The sequence below is a fragment of the Gilbertella persicaria genome (genome assembly GCF_025201335.1).
Source record: "Gilbertella persicaria strain CBS 190.32 chromosome Unknown B0P05scaffold_4, whole genome shotgun sequence".
In the NCBI taxonomy this organism is placed as follows: Eukaryota; Fungi; Mucoromycota; class Mucoromycetes; order Mucorales; family Choanephoraceae; genus Gilbertella; species Gilbertella persicaria.
Window position 1 is genome coordinate 63,659 of NW_026251965.1, and position 14,520 is coordinate 78,178.

A 14,520-nucleotide genomic window follows, 5' to 3' on the forward strand; every position below is an offset into this window, starting at 1 on the left:
TAGTTTCTATTTTTCTTATTCGATTCATGCAATTGCTAATTTACAGCAGAAAGTTACTTATTTTTTTTCTTTTGCACAACATTGAACTCAAAATCAGCGACTTTACTTTCTGAAATGACTGTATAAATTTCTCTTTAAAGAAATAAGTAAAGGCAAGATGCTGTGATAGTCCATTAAATCATAAAGTGTCCTCACTTTAAATTCTTTCTGTCACAACAGGTTACGAAGGTAATGTGTTCTTTTTCAATACAATCATATTGCAAAGTATATTGCTAGAGAAAAAGAAACCAAAAAAGATGTGTAGACTAACACCGAGGCAGTTCTTAAAAGATTATGGGAAGAGCCTAAAGGAACTACTTCACTTTCTATTCTTTAAACCTGGTAATCCTAACCTTAGTAAAAAGATCTTCCGGGAAAATGATGTAAGACAATCCAATGTGACACAGAATTGGGCGTAGTAAAGAGTAGGCCTTAAAGCAAAAAGCGGAAAAAATATCCGCCTTATTTTTTTTCTTTTCTTTTTTCACACAAATAAGAATGCCTCAAAAAGTACCAGAAGAAGGTAACAATAATTTGTATATACATTTGTTTCTGACCATAAAGTAATAGAAATGCCTGTGCTTGAACGATTATTAAACTTAAGAGCTCGACTCTCAGCTGTCAAACGCAACCGTTCAAGTTATCTTCGGCTCGAAGAAATTATGCCTTTACGTTTCGAGGTAGAAGCAGAGATGAAAGTGCTTAGTGACCTTCGCAATGGTCGTTTGCTAGACGAGTCTCGAGAGCTGAATAGAACAGATGATGTTTTGGACGAAATTTTACAAATGCTTAGTTTATGTTTTCTGTCTTTGGGCAAAACAAGAGAAAGTAAGCATTAGTCAGATGTTATCTTACACACGAAAGCTAACTTTTTGGATACTTAAAGCGCCTGCTGTTTATTCTCAAGTTGTAGCAATTCAGGTTTGTAAAAAAAAAAGCTATAGATGTCATTGAATGAAACTTACGATAATAGTAGCATATTTTTGACCGTTTAGAGGAAGTTGGTGTCTATGAAGAAGAGTTTTTAAAACCATACAAGGTGAAATTAGACGAAATTGAAAAGATTTTAAGTGTAGACAGCAAAAACAAGGCATTACCAGAACATGTCATGCAAGTATTACAATACAAATTTAGGCAATGCAGTAAGTGACATGTACAATTTTTCTTCTTTTTATTAAGTACATATTACTAGAAAACATCTACAATAAGCTTTTAGAAACAATCCATGAACTGGCACCTGAGCTGTAAGTAAAAGAAAAAAAGAGAATCATACACAAAAAGGCTGAATAATGCAATGGTTAGTGTCCCCATCCGAGACAAAATGTTACATATCAGACGTCATCTTGCTTCGATATGCACTCGAGGTGGTTATTTACCAAGCGACATCAAGCCTTTGCAAGAAAAGATTCGTGCTGTCGATAGTCTTCGAGTGGACGGTAAATTTATGGGTGAAGATGGTGTCAGTATTCCTCCAGGACAAGGTGTATTAGTGAATCTTCTAGAACAGCTGTATTATTGGTCACATGATTTGATTATCGCTTGTAGTGATGACTTTTCACCGGCTCTTCAATCCATTCGGGAGCGTTTGCTGGAAATCAAGAATCAATTAGAGCGCTTGGAACTGACACACAAATGGACTTTACGTCAAACTGACTTATTTACTTACCAACATCAACTTCATGATATTGTCAAAATGAGACATACTGAATGCAATGAAAATGGAGAAGAAACAGAGGTTGATCCTGAGTTATATGGTAGATTTTTAGACGAAAATGGACAAGCGCCTGAAGGACAAACTGTACTTGAATTTTTGCTTCACAAATGTTATCGAATGATCTTTGTTCTTTTAAGCGAAAGCGTACCTGTGTCGGAAGCTCTTACACCTGTTTATAATCAACTCACTACAGTGCGTCAATGTTTGTTGGCTGTGCAGAAAACCGGTGCGCCTTGCTCAGCTGAAGAACTTTATCCGTAAGTAGCTTCTTTTAGTAAATTTATTCTAAATCATATTTGTGTTTAGCTATCAAATGAAACTAGCAAGCATTGAGGATTTACGTAAAGATGGTAAATTCTATGACGATAATGGTGATATACCTGAAGGTAAAAATACTTGGTACTACAATAAGAACCAAAAGACTAAGCATTGCATTGTGTGTGTGTGTGTTAGGTCAAGCTCTATGTGTGGATGTACTTGAAGAATGCTACAGTATTCTAGATTCTTTACGTGAAAATTCAGAAGAAGATGAAATAGCCAAATCCGAAGATATTTAAACTGTTTTTTTATCTAATAAACTGCCTTGATATAAAAAGTTACACAACATTACCCACTTGTACTGCTCTTCTTAAAATAATGGCGTTGATTGGTGAATTCAAGTGTTGCACTGATTGGTGGTGTGTATACAGCTCTTTTTCTTTTATTTTCCAGGTCTTTTTTGTTTCTTTCGCGTCTTCTCTCTCGTTCACAATAAAAAAAAATATGGGCAGTAAGTTTTATAAGCAGCATAAATTACAATGATGCTTATAGTATTTGATTAGTCCGGGTACTTCGCTTCTTCAAGCCTTTTATGGCTGCCCTTCCTGAGATAGAGTCTCCTGATCGTAAAGTAAGTTTGCAAGATGATGAGAATAGCTGTCTAACATACAGTTTAGGTTCCTTTCAATTTCAAGTTGTTATATACCGTTATTACTCTTTTCGCCTACCTTGTTATGTCTCAACTCCCTCTTTATGGTGTCGTGTCTTCTGACTCTTCTGACCCTCTTTATTGGTTCCGCACTGTTTTGGCTTCTAGCCGTGGTACTCTTATGGAACTTGGTGTTTTACCTATTCTTACTTCTGGTATGGTCTTGCAACTCTTAGCCGCTTCCAATGTTATTCATGTCGATTACAGTTTGAAAGAAGACCGCTCTTTGTTTTGCGGTGCTCAAAAATGTAAGTAAAATGTGTACATCCATGAAGAGGAGAGAGCAAGAAGAAACTGATCAACAATACATTAGTGTTTGCTGTTTTGATTGCTATTACTCAAGCTACTCTTCTTGTCTTCACCGGTCTTTATGGTAATCCTATTGAAATTGGTACTATTCGTTGTGGTTTGCTTATCCTTCAACTTGTCTTTTCATCCTATGTCACTATTCTTTTGGACGAATTATTGCAAAAGGGTTATGGTATGGGATCTGGTATCAATATCTTTGTTGCTGCCAATGTCTGCCAAACTATCTTTTGGAAAGCCTTGTCCTTCTCCACCATTGCAACCATTCGTGGTAATGAATATGAAGGTGCCCTTATTTCTCTCTTCCACTTGATCAGTTCTCGCAAAGATAAGGCTCGTGCTCTCAAGGATGCCTTTTATCGTTCTGATTTAACTAATGTAATGAGTGTTATGGCTACACTGGCTACTTTTGCTTTTGTGATTTATATTCAAGGCTTCCGTATTGAACTTCCCGTCAAGTCTAACCGTCTTCGTGGTCAACGCGCCAACTATCCTATCAAGTTCTTTTACACCTCTAGCATGCCTATCATGCTTCAAACTGCCTTATTTGCCAATGTTTTCTTGTTCTCTCAAACTGTGTATACTTACTTTGGTAGCAACTTGCTTATTCGCGTGCTTGGCGTTTGGGAACCTGTCAATACTGAATCTAACCAACTCATTCCCACTGGTGGTCTTGTCTATTATATTTCTACTCCCCGTAGCTTGACTGAAGCCATCTTTGCTCCTGTCCACACTGCTGTTTATGTATCCATCACTCTTATTATCTGTGCTTACTTTTCAAAGGTTTGGGTTGACATTTCCGGTTCTTCATCTCGTGACGTTGCCAAGACTCTTAAAGATCAACAACTTACCATTGCTGGTTTCCGTGATGTCTCCATGTACAAGGAACTGCAACGTGTTATTCCTGTTGCTGCCTCTTTTGGTGGTGCCGCCTTGGCTATTATTGCTGTCATTGCTGATATTTTCGGCGTTATTGGTTCAGGCGCAGGTATTTTGATGTGTGTCATGATCATCTTCCAATACTTTGAAATGTTTGTGAGAGAGCAAATGGAAGGCAACATGACAATGGAAGCTATGATGGCAGGTCAATAGATTTTAGATCAACTTAATTGATATATGCAGCTTGTCCCCTCTTGTTTTATAGTTCTATTTTTCCTATTTCTTTTTGTATCTATATAAAAAATCATTATCTTATTCGGACATATATAAACTTTATGTAAAAGAACAATATCATATTCTCGGAAGATAATCTCGAAACTGTCAAACTCTAGCAAAACTAAACGAAAGCGTATGTATGTGAAGGATTTTTTTTCAATTATAAATTCGTCATATTGAATAATGAATATCTTTTTTTTCTTGCATCTGTTATATATATTTATCCATGAAAACAACTCACTTTTATACAGTTCTGATCTTTATTGCTTCTTTGGTTTATGCACAGGAACAAGGTATATCCTTTTTAAATGCAAAGGTGGTTGTATCAAAGGATTCCTTCTGGCCATTTCAAATGAAGGACTAGTCCATGATAAAAACCACCGTAATAAAATTGCCTCTCAGATCTAATCGCATAAAACAGCTATAGATGTAAACCTACCATTGCCTGCGAATATTGTCCAAACAATCCCGAATCAAGTAATGAATAACAAGTCAGTTGTGGGTTTAGAAGCAGAGATATTGTTACCTGCTGCAAACAATAGTACAGATCTTTTTTTTGAGGCTGCCGATCAAGGACAAGAAGAAGAAGACATATTTCTATCATTAATAGATGAGGAAGATAAGGAAGAAATAGAAGATCTACAAGAACTAGAAGAACTAGAAGAATTAGAAGAAGATTATGGCAGCTTTGAAGAGGAAAGCATAGAAGGTGATGAATCCTTCGAGCAAGAAGACTACGAGGGAGCCCAAATAGAACTAGGTCAAAAAGGCAATCATCAAGTCATGTCATGGGATGACTTGCCATTAGATAATACTCCTGCTTATATACCTGATTCTACAGTTTCCTCTCCCCCTTCTCCTCCTATGGCAAACACTGGATCTTCAGACAATATGCAGAAAAAGCCTTCAGCATCAATGAATAACACAAGAGCAGCAGCTTTTGAGGCAGATTTCTATTTGGGTAGTGCTTCATCTTTGCTGATTTCGCCTTGGACCTATTTTGTGACAGTAGCTGCAATCCTCATTTCCTAAGCTCGTAAGGAAAACCATGTATTATTCTTATTCCAAATAAATTGCTCAAAATCGTCATTAATCAAAATGCTTTCCTCATAGTTGTAATAAAATAAGCAAAACGAGTCATGATGATATGAGAAACTTGCTTCTCATTATAAGGGCTTTTATTTCAATGCATATTTGCAATAAAGTTAGATCTCAATATAGGGAATGATTCTTTAGTGACCAAAATCGTTCCTTAAATCGGGGTCTGACTGTATCAATCGATCATATTCTAAACAATAAACAAAGTTTTTATCGTTTATAATTCATCAAATGCATATGAATTGAAACCTTCAAATAACTAGCAGTACTTTTTGCTGTAGCTACTACTAGACTTTAACCGTTTTTTGAATAGAAAGCTACATTCTTCTTTTTCCTATTTTATGAGGGCGTTGATCAAAACGTTTCAAATTTAGTTTATATTGTTAAGCAATGAACGTGTTTCGAATCTGGTTTACGCAAGCAGTTTTCTCCTATATACCATTGTGATTTACTGGTTCTTTTTTTCCTATTGTTTTCACCCCTGATTTCTTTAAAGATATAAGCCAGCCCCTTTCATTTGTTGTTGCTTATTTTCAATGATATAATGCCAAAAAAGAAATGAATTTGTTTTTTAGTTGAATACAAGGGGTTTATTAAGAAAATTAGATTTGCGAGCCTTTTTCTTTGAATGTCTCAAATGTCAAACTTGAGGATTTGTGCCGCTTGCGTATTTTGTAACACTTCAAGAAATGCATCTTCAAGTTCAATTTCTTCTAAATCATCGCCTGATGTGTCAACATTTTCTTCTTCTTTATGAATAGTGCTGAAATATAATGTTTGCACTAAAGACATGTTAAAATGGACAAACTTCATAGTTTTTGGGACGGCATTCGTTTTGTCATTTGATTTTGAGTACTTTCTAAGAGAGGACTTTGGTAGGTATTGAGATTGTTGGTTTGTTGGTAACGTTAATTTATTTGAGCGATGCATAACAGAAAATATGTTTGAAAGAAAAGAAAGAGAGAAACTGCTTTTTATATGTAAAAGAAAAATGATTCTCCTTTCTTTATTAACGCTCCTTTTAAAGCACTTTATACATGCATCAAGTTTCTAAATGCAAACAAAATAGATAGTGATTAATCGATTTTAGTCGATCAAATAACCGAAGGAGTGTTACCCTATGTGTCGACCAAGATGCAATTAATCAATCAGTCAATGATATGGATTTTTTTTATTTTTTTCAATTGTTGTCTTTATTTTAACAAATTTATTTGACAAGTCTTTTCAATCAAAAAAAATGGACATAGACGGCGACAGTCAAGTAGGCACATGGCTGGAGAATGAAGAAGCATCGCTCGAACAAATTACTAGTAGCTTGAGTACAATGAGAAACTCTAAAAAGAATGGTGCGTACTTGAATGAAAGTGACATGAGAGGTTTACACGTTTTCTTGTACAACGTCTTACAGTAGATCAGCCCCCTTCAGTAAACAACATACAATTGAGACCTACAAGTGAAATTCGTAAGTAGCAAACAAGTATTGTATGACAGGGTTTTATTCAATCTCTTTACAAACAAGCTCCACCGTTCAACTCAATATTCAAGTTTGGCTTCTTCAATATTATTCAAACAAATTGCCTTAATGCTGTGAGAAATACTATAGAATCTCAGTTATCGATTACTAACACACAATAGACGTTTTACGAAAACAACAACTTGGTCATTTCAGGTAAAGTGCAATCGTTTTGCTCTTTTTGTTTTCTTATAAAAAAAAATCTGTTATGACCTTTAGCCCCTACTGGTTCCGGAAAAACAGTTTTAATGGAACTGGCCATCATTCGCATGCTACTAAATGGAGGCAATGGTTCAAAGATAATCTACATGGCTCCTACAAAAAGCTTATGTAGCGAAAGAACAAAAGATTGGCAGCAAAAGTTCTCCTCTTTTGGAATTGAATGCAAGTAACTCATCCAATGAATTAAAAGAGCTAATAGAGTGTCTATTTTGATAGGCAAAGAATTTACAGGAGATACATATAACGCTTCAGTTTCTTCACTTAAGAAAGCCACTATCATGTAAGTTTTCAGTTTCTTGTATATTAACTAAATCCTGTTTTTCAATCCAGTGTTACCACACCAGAGAAATGGGATGCAATAACGAGACGTTGGGTAGATCATCGTCAATTCATGCTATTGATCGGTCTTTTCTTGGTATAATCAAACGACAAGTCTTTATGTTTTATCTAATAATAGCCACATTTAGATTGACGAAGTCCATATTCTTAATGAAAAACGCGGTGCTTGCTTGGAAGCATGTGTCAGCAGGATGCAGGCAAGAGGCTACCTACAGGGAAAATCTTATTTACCATATGCTTTATAGACAATGGCAAGCAATATACGTTTTTTCGCAGTATCAGCCACGGCTCCTAACTTATCAGACATTGCTTTATGGCTAAAGGCACAACGTAAGTAGTGAACAATATCCCTCTTTAATACAATTTGTTTATTTTTTGTACACAGCTCTTTCATTTTCAGAAGAGTATCGCCCTATCAAACTTCAAAGATTTGTATATCCTTATCCTCAATCTGAAATTAATATGTTTCTTTTTGAAAGAAAGCTGGACTGGAAGTAAGAACAACCATATCTGTTAATGAAACTAAATAATTGTATCTAGACTTTTAGAATTAGTTCAAAAACACAGTAACAATAAGCCAGTGTTGATTGTAAGTTATACCGTACATGTAGAGTCGTTTTATTTATTTTCTCTAGTTTTGTTCTACTCGTAAGTCAGCACAACACTCATGCGAAACAATAGCCAAGATGATGGATAAGAAAAAGATACGATCATTAAGGTAAGGAGCTAATCTTTTGAAAGAAAAGAGGTAGGTATTTGACTTGTGATTATTTAGTGAGCATTCCAGTGGCAATCATCAATTCAAAGAGAAAAGTCTTTCAAAATATGCTGGACGAGGCATTGGATTTCATCATGGTAGTCTCGCATTACTAAAAAAAAAAAAAAAAAAAAAAGAGTCTGCGAATTAATAATTAAATTAGCTGGTCTTGATCCAAGTGATCGCAGTAAAATTGAAACTTTGTTTACGAATAAGGAGATTAGAGTCATTGGTAAAAAGAAAAAGGAAAGATTTCACTAAATAAAAACAATAGCCACAACTTCTACTTTGGCAGTAGGCGTTAATTTACCTGCCCATCTAGTTATCATAAAATCTACACAAGGTAATTTTCTAGAGTTCATAAAATGTGCAACTCATGTCTTGATAGGATATCAGGATGGAGGCCTCAATGAGTATTCTGATATTGATATTCTACAAATGATCGGTCGAGCTGGAAGACCAGGTCTTGATACGTCTGGATGTGCCGTTATTATGACGACTCTTCAGATGGAAAGCCGTTATCGTTCTCTTATTTCAGGTATTACTAATCTAGAAAGCAGGTAAGTAGAATTTGTCAAAAATAATGACAATTTTTTTAGGTTGAATTAGACTACACGAAAACTTGATTGAACATTTAGCGTCTGAAATATGTCTGGGAACCATAACTAACGAAGTCTCTGCTTTGGAATGGTAGGGTTCTTGTTATCAAAAGTTTCATTGTTCACGTCTACTTCCTATCTAGGTTACGATCTACTTTTCTATACGTAAGAGTAAAAGAAAATCCAACACATTACAAGTTGAACGGATTTACGTCTTTACCTGATAATATCCTACAAGGTAAAATGTGTTTTAAGCACTATCCAAAAAGAAAAAGAAAAGCATCTGATGCTTTATTAATAGAAATGTGTGTTAAGGATCTCAAACTATTGGAAGAAAACAAGTTGATTGAAAAGTCTGCTAAATCAACATGGAAAGCAACAAATTATGGTCGTGCTATGGGCTGCTATTATATCAAATTCCCTACCATGCTTCGAATTCTTCAGTCGAAGGAGCCAAGTTCTGTAAAGGAAATAGTAAGATATATGCTTTACAGTGTTTCTTGAGCTCACTTTATTCAATCTAGATGGATTTGGTCTGTGCTTCCAGTGAAGAAATGGACATAATCAGATTAAATGCTGGTGAAAAGCAATATCTCAACTCAGTTAAAGATAACCCCAACATCCGTTTTCCAATTGGAAAAATAAGCACAGTGGCAGACAAGATTTCTCTTCTCATACAAGTACTTATGTTATCATAGACATCATTTAATATTTTATAGTGCGTATTAGGGGACATATCGCTTTATAGCAAAGGTAATAACTCGCTGGCTTTAGAAGCGGTAACCATCATGAAGCATGCAGGAAGAATTGTCAAATGTGAGTAACAAATGCCAAGTTTCAATATATTGATAGAACTTCATCATAGGTATCCTTGATTGTAGTATTCATGAAAAAAATCCCATACGGTTCAAATATGCTGTGGAACTATATCAAGGTCTGCAAGCCAAGATATGGACAACTTCACCTTACGTAGCACTTCAAATTGATGGCATCGGTCCTCAATCTGCTAAGCTTTTAGCAAATGCCAACTTTGCAACCATTGAACAGTTAAGAAATTGTGACCCAGGACGTATTGAAATGGTATTTGTTTTATTGTAGACTACTTGATCTAAATAGCCATCCTTTTATTTAGATACTGAACCGCAAGCCTCCGTTTGGAACAAAGGTAAACAAAGCTAAACTTAAATGAAATAGCTAATGGTCATCATAGATTAGAAAGCAAATTGATGCGATTCCAAGCTTCTTTTTAGAAGTAAAGCAAGTAAGTTAAAAAAGGAAAATAGACTAGAATATCAATATATTTTGTAGCTTTCAACAAAGAAATTTACAAACGATAGTTCTGAAAATACTACAGTTTCGTTGCTTGCCGTTATTGGTCTAAACAATGAACATGCGGTAACCTATGGAAAGTATGGAAAAGGCTATTATGCACAATTCTGGATAGAGACATCCGAAAAGGAGCTCATTGATTTCCGACGCATCTTGTAAGTTAAATGTTATTTTGGATATACTGATAAAAGAAAAAGAGTCTCGAAATTGCATGCCAAAAGACAAGAGATCAATATCAATCTTCAAGTGAAGTCTCCTGATATGATTGTATGGTGTCATATTCAAAGCGAAGATTATGGCAAGTATAAAAGATATATTTAATGTAAGCTTATATTCCTCTAGTTGGTGTTGATGTACAAAAAGAGCTTCAAATAAGTATTGATCCAAGAAAATATATCAGTATTTCTACAGCATCTAATGTGATGAATATTCCCCAAATCGCAGCGCCTCCTTCTAACCAAGATGATTATTCGACTGACAACAATACAGTAAAGCTAGAAGAGATAGATATAGATGACGACAACTTGGGTTTTGAAGACTATAGTAACATTGATCCTGATCTATTGAACTCTTTAATTATGGCTGTATCAGATGAAAACGCCCCAAATTCTTGTTCAGTAAATATAGCCTCTAACTCAAACTCAAAGCAAGAAGATACAGATTTCCAGGACCATTTAGAAACGCATCACAAAAGAAAGAGACCTTCAAAGAGACCTTCAAAGAAAGCATCAGAAGAATCGTAAGTCTTCCCCAACAATAACAACTCTCCTTAATCTAGTGAATAGGTGTAAACATTCATGCAAAAACAAAGAAAAGTAAGTGGTGCTCTTTATGCTCATGTCAATAACTTGACCACTAGATGCGCACACAGATGTTGTAAGAGAAATCTAATTCTAAATTATGAGCAAACTATTGGCGTCAAAAGGGTCAATGTCGATGATGATCCAGATACTCAAGGCGGCTCTCAGAGCCAACCTAAAAAGAGGCTCAAGCAACTTTCCTTTGATGAAATAGCATCTCATTCCTCAAAAGAAAAGACAAATTGTTCTTCTAATTGTCGAAATACAGAGCAAGGTAAGAAGAAGAAAGACAGGATTGCTTGCCTAAGATGTATTTAGAAGAAGGTTCTCGGTTTGGATCAAAAAACAAAGTGCTTGATGATACACTTGAGCTGAATGATGACGATGATGTTCTCTTTATGGACACGTTTGAAAGCATCTTAGCAGAAAGACCAAAGCTAGTGGCTGAAAATTCCAACATAACAACTTTTAAAGAGTCTGATATAGACGATGACTTTGCCAGTCTTACTATAGACGATGTTAACTTTGAACAGCTTGAAGTAGTTCCACAGGCCCTCACAAAGCAAGACAATCTCAGTGATTGTGACGAATTATGGAACTCAGTAGGACAAATGGCAAACAAAGCCTTTGAAATCAAAAGCGAAAGTCCGTCTAGAGCCATGATGCAATACAACCCTTCAACAGCCATTGCAGAACAAAAGAAGGAAATCAACAAAGAGGACTGCACATTCAAATCTTCCTTCTTGGCCAGATGGATTGAAGAGAATGTAGATATCATTGGCCCATAAAAGTATATGCACATATTCTAATAAAAAAAAATAGTTTTTATACAATATTAATCGTCCCATTCTTCATCAGCAACTTCTTCATCTTCAGGATTGGTTGTCTTTGGTCTAATATCATCATCTCCTTCTATATTCTTGGCAATAGAAAACATGCGTTCCATTTGCTCTTTCTTTCTCTGCTCTTCACTCACATATCGCTTACCCATTTCAAACTTGGCTTTTGATTGTGCTTGAGAAGCTGGGGGAGGAGCTGTAGATAATGGTGACATGTCATTGGGTTGTAGAGAGATACGGTTCAATTGCTTGTTTTCATTCTTGAACCAATTGGCTGCATCTTGAGCAGGATGTTCTGTGTCTAATGTAGGCACAAAAATATCGTCTTGGAAGAATTCAGGCTGTCATAACAGGTGAGTTACACACAGATTTGAATGCTGTACTTACTCTAGCGCGAGGTACTCGAACACCCACCACTTCAATATTGGTAGGTGTCAAACGATAAAACTTGTCAATCTCAACCTCCTTGACATTACAGGCACGTTTTGGCAAAAAAGCAAAGCCTTGTTGTAATGAACTGGCTTCAATTTTAGCAAGCACAGCCAATGCATTATCTTCTACGTGGAAAGTATGAATAGTACGATCACCTCGGCCAGCAACAAACAATACTTGGCAATCAGGGTCATAGTGAGTACTCATTACACTTGGCGAGACATCAATGGTCTTGCTATGCAAAGGCTTTGATAGATCTTGCTTGTTAAACAACAAGACTTCACGAGTCGAGCCTAAACCAAACCCTGTACTGATCAACAAATTATTATCGAGCCAATCTAAGCGAGAAGGACGAATGCTGTTGTGTGAAGTTCCTTCTGCTACAATATCACCTGTGCGTGCATCCAATACTCGGATCTTCTTTTCTTTTGTGGTTGTGGCAATCTGTGTACCATCGGGACTCCAACTACAGCTGAAAATGACATCATGGTGTTGTGTTTTCAAGGCGATTTCTTCCTTTTGTGTTTGTAGATCCCAAATACGGATAGTAGGATGGCCCAAGTCGTCTGAAGCGGTTAACAAGACGTTTTTAGTTGTGGGATGAAATTCAAGCAAATGCACCTTGTCCATGGATCCAGCTAAGCAGTATGAGCTTATGGCTATTTATTACCAAAATTTACCTTGTAAGACAGCTTTTGGCTCGGCCATATCTTCTTCGATGCCGCCTTCAGGGATCTCCCATACACGGATTTTATTGTCATTTGATACTAAGTGATATTAATCACAATGTATGCCAAGGAATTACTTACCAGTGACGAGAATATTATCATTGAATGGATCGAATCTAAAATTAGTTACTTCTGAATTACAGAGAATGCTTGGCACATGAATAGGAAGTCTGCCTGGTTTCTCGGTATTGATGATGCCCACGCGTCCACCAGGTCCAGAGAGAGGTACAGCAATCAACTTCGTATTAGCCTATTATCAAATTAGTTTGAGTCTATTATATACTGATGTCTTACTTGAATAAGGTCACAGTCGCCACTCTTGTTGATACTAAGGCCTTGAAGATCTTCAAAACGAGTATTGGGGTGATAAAAGTTACCCGAAATATACTTATAAATAGAGGCATTTGCAGAACCAAACTTGGGTTTCTATATATCTGTTTGAGAAGAAAGAATTATAAGGGAAAAAGTACCTTAATATCGGTAGACATATTTAATTAGATGGGAAAAGAAGGGGAAGAAAGATGAATAAATCAAGAGGATCAGGTAATGCACCATTGTCTCGCGTTTAAACTCAGTGCCTCATTGACTTCAGTCACACTTTTTTTCATTCTCTCTTTTTCCTTTCTATGGTTCCTGACAACGCAGTATTGGTCAAGCAAGGAGCCGAGGCTGTAAATACTTGATAGAATAAACACCAAATTTAACTTTTATATTTTAGCGCGTCTTTTATTTATCTACTTTTCTTACACAACCCAACGGCTGTATTGCCAAAGAGCGCTTTAAAAAAACATACCGTCACCCTGATCTCGACCAGTTTTTGACTTCAAGACGTGTTACTCAAGAAGCGCGTTGCTTACATAAATGCAAGACAGCAGGTATGGATACGCCTACTGTTTATTTTGTTGATGTACCTGCTGCAACAATTTATATGGAGAATATTGTGGGTATTACTGTCAAACAAAAATTGCTCGAAAACCAAGAGAGTGACTATAGAGATGTAGATACAGGTGAATTATGCATTATTCAAACAAATTGAACTAATTGATATATAGATACTTTGGCTGAACGTATTGGCGTATCCCTAGCTAAAATGCATAGCATTAATATTGTTCATGGCGACTTAACTACTTCAAATTTAATGTTGAGAGAAAACAGTGATTTAGTGGTAAATCATAAACAAAGAAGCCAATGTCTTGACATGTATATAGGCTATCATTGATTTTGGACTAAGCTCTACTTCTACATTGATTGAAGATAAAGCAGTAGATCTTTATGTGCTTGAAAGAGCATTTGCTAGTACACATCCTCAAACAGAAGCCTTGGTAAGGTCAACGTACATGCAGGTCTTTGAATGACTAAAACATCTCTTTAGTTCGAAAAGATTCTTGAGCATTATTTCAAAAATTCAAAACAAAGCAAGCAAATTTATACTAAATTAGAAGACGGTAATTATGAATACTTTTATGTTGCAGCTACTGATCTTGTTCTAGTGAGAATGAGAGGTCGTAAGAGAAGCATGGTTGGATAAAGAAAAACTTGCATGAATAAAAGTACTATTTGAGTGTCGGTAGCTTTTGCGTTAAAATGATTATCTGCTAATACGATACAGCCCATCGTTTGAACAATACTTGATATATCAAAAAAAAAAGAAAAAAAAGCATTGGTCATAACTATATACAATGG

General features: G+C 35.9%; 6 protein-coding genes across 6 annotated transcripts; 5 read left to right on the forward strand and 1 right to left on the reverse strand.

Moving 5' to 3' along the window:
* The first annotated feature begins 513 nt into the window (after positions 1-513).
* B0P05DRAFT_524960 (uncharacterized protein) lies at positions 514-2,482 on the forward strand. Its single transcript, XM_051576262.1, has 8 exons — positions 514-562; positions 610-867; positions 926-960; positions 1,016-1,181; positions 1,232-1,283; positions 1,342-2,010; positions 2,060-2,139; positions 2,207-2,482. The coding sequence occupies exons 1-8, from the start codon at positions 538-540 to the stop codon at positions 2,308-2,310; spliced, it is 1,389 nt and encodes a 462-aa protein (XP_051438611.1). The 5' UTR covers positions 514-537; the 3' UTR covers positions 2,311-2,482.
* On the forward strand, positions 2,483-4,353 carry B0P05DRAFT_484098 (SecY subunit of pre protein translocase). Its single transcript, XM_051575235.1, has 4 exons — positions 2,483-2,522; positions 2,575-2,642; positions 2,689-2,968; positions 3,034-4,353. Exons 1-4 carry the CDS (start codon positions 2,516-2,518, stop codon positions 4,116-4,118), a joined length of 1,440 nt encoding a protein of 479 aa, XP_051438612.1. The 5' UTR covers positions 2,483-2,515; the 3' UTR covers positions 4,119-4,353.
* On the forward strand, positions 4,270-5,318 carry B0P05DRAFT_217731 (uncharacterized protein). Its single transcript, XM_051573255.1, has 3 exons — positions 4,270-4,318; positions 4,433-4,474; positions 4,603-5,318. Exon 3 carries the CDS (start codon positions 4,662-4,664, stop codon positions 5,211-5,213), a length of 552 nt encoding a protein of 183 aa, XP_051438613.1. The 5' UTR covers positions 4,270-4,318; positions 4,433-4,474; positions 4,603-4,661; the 3' UTR covers positions 5,214-5,318.
* A 1,166-nt stretch (positions 5,319-6,484) lies between these two features.
* On the forward strand, positions 6,485-11,665 carry B0P05DRAFT_634052 (Sec63 Brl domain-containing protein). Its single transcript, XM_051583534.1, has 31 exons — positions 6,485-6,625; positions 6,688-6,741; positions 6,799-6,866; positions 6,915-6,948; positions 7,012-7,083; positions 7,133-7,180; positions 7,231-7,294; positions 7,345-7,429; positions 7,482-7,535; positions 7,599-7,683; positions 7,739-7,847; positions 7,894-7,942; positions 7,989-8,071; positions 8,129-8,208; positions 8,274-8,342; positions 8,385-8,453; positions 8,499-8,670; positions 8,720-8,800; positions 8,853-8,947; positions 9,011-9,183; positions 9,234-9,389; positions 9,429-9,525; positions 9,575-9,789; positions 9,842-9,874; positions 9,920-9,970; positions 10,018-10,193; positions 10,236-10,336; positions 10,381-10,777; positions 10,824-10,853; positions 10,898-11,112; positions 11,157-11,665. Exons 1-31 carry the CDS (start codon positions 6,517-6,519, stop codon positions 11,624-11,626), a joined length of 3,594 nt encoding a protein of 1,197 aa, XP_051438614.1. The 5' UTR covers positions 6,485-6,516; the 3' UTR covers positions 11,627-11,665.
* B0P05DRAFT_524970 (uncharacterized protein) lies at positions 11,635-13,354 on the reverse strand. The gene is made up of 6 exons (XM_051576263.1): positions 13,308-13,354; positions 13,132-13,263; positions 12,919-13,087; positions 12,790-12,876; positions 12,065-12,747; positions 11,635-12,018 (listed from the first exon to the last, which is right to left on the reverse strand). The coding sequence occupies exons 1-6, from the start codon at positions 13,323-13,325 to the stop codon at positions 11,674-11,676; spliced, it is 1,434 nt and encodes a 477-aa protein (XP_051438615.1). The 5' UTR covers positions 13,326-13,354; the 3' UTR covers positions 11,635-11,673.
* A 96-nt stretch (positions 13,355-13,450) lies between these two features.
* B0P05DRAFT_524973 (TP53 regulating kinase) lies at positions 13,451-14,518 on the forward strand. The gene is made up of 6 exons (XM_051576264.1): positions 13,451-13,508; positions 13,556-13,844; positions 13,890-14,002; positions 14,046-14,159; positions 14,210-14,282; positions 14,328-14,518. The coding sequence occupies exons 1-6, from the start codon at positions 13,464-13,466 to the stop codon at positions 14,363-14,365; spliced, it is 672 nt and encodes a 223-aa protein (XP_051438616.1). The 5' UTR covers positions 13,451-13,463; the 3' UTR covers positions 14,366-14,518.
* The last annotated feature ends 2 nt before the right edge of the window (positions 14,519-14,520 follow it).

Excerpts from the sequence above, each read along its gene's own strand:
- B0P05DRAFT_217731 (XM_051573255.1), top strand. The coding sequence starts at position 4,662 with ATGAATAACAAGTCAGTTGTGGGTTTAGAAGCAGAGATATTGTTACCT.
- B0P05DRAFT_634052 (XM_051583534.1), top strand. The coding sequence starts at position 6,517 with ATGGACATAGACGGCGACAGTCAAGTAGGCACATGGCTGGAGAATGAA. Across the intron at positions 9,790-9,841 it reads ACCCAGGACGTATTGAAATG|ATACTGAACCGCAAGCCTCC; the intron begins GTATTTGTTTTA and ends CCTTTTATTTAG. Across the intron at positions 9,971-10,017 it reads TCTTTTTAGAAGTAAAGCAA|CTTTCAACAAAGAAATTTAC; the intron begins GTAAGTTAAAAA and ends TATATTTTGTAG.
- B0P05DRAFT_484098 (XM_051575235.1), top strand. Across the intron at positions 2,643-2,688 it reads TAGAGTCTCCTGATCGTAAA|GTTCCTTTCAATTTCAAGTT; the intron begins GTAAGTTTGCAA and ends CATACAGTTTAG. Across the intron at positions 2,969-3,033 it reads GTTTTGCGGTGCTCAAAAAT|TGTTTGCTGTTTTGATTGCT; the intron begins GTAAGTAAAATG and ends ACAATACATTAG.
- B0P05DRAFT_524973 (XM_051576264.1), top strand. The coding sequence starts at position 13,464 with ATGGTTCCTGACAACGCAGTATTGGTCAAGCAAGGAGCCGAGGCT. Across the intron at positions 13,509-13,555 it reads TCAAGCAAGGAGCCGAGGCT|CGCGTCTTTTATTTATCTAC; the intron begins GTAAATACTTGA and ends TTTATATTTTAG. Across the intron at positions 13,845-13,889 it reads CTATAGAGATGTAGATACAG|ATACTTTGGCTGAACGTATT; the intron begins GTGAATTATGCA and ends ATTGATATATAG.
- B0P05DRAFT_524970 (XM_051576263.1), bottom strand. Across the intron at positions 13,088-13,131 it reads GCGACTGTGACCTTATTCAA|GCTAATACGAAGTTGATTGC; the intron begins GTAAGACATCAG and ends ATTTGATAATAG. Across the intron at positions 12,748-12,789 it reads GCCAAAAGCTGTCTTACAAG|CTGGATCCATGGACAAGGTG; the intron begins GTAAATTTTGGT and ends CATACTGCTTAG.
- B0P05DRAFT_524960 (XM_051576262.1), top strand. The coding sequence starts at position 538 with ATGCCTCAAAAAGTACCAGAAGAAG. Across the intron at positions 961-1,015 it reads CTCAAGTTGTAGCAATTCAG|CATATTTTTGACCGTTTAGA; the intron begins GTTTGTAAAAAA and ends CGATAATAGTAG. Across the intron at positions 2,011-2,059 it reads TCAGCTGAAGAACTTTATCC|CTATCAAATGAAACTAGCAA; the intron begins GTAAGTAGCTTC and ends ATTTGTGTTTAG.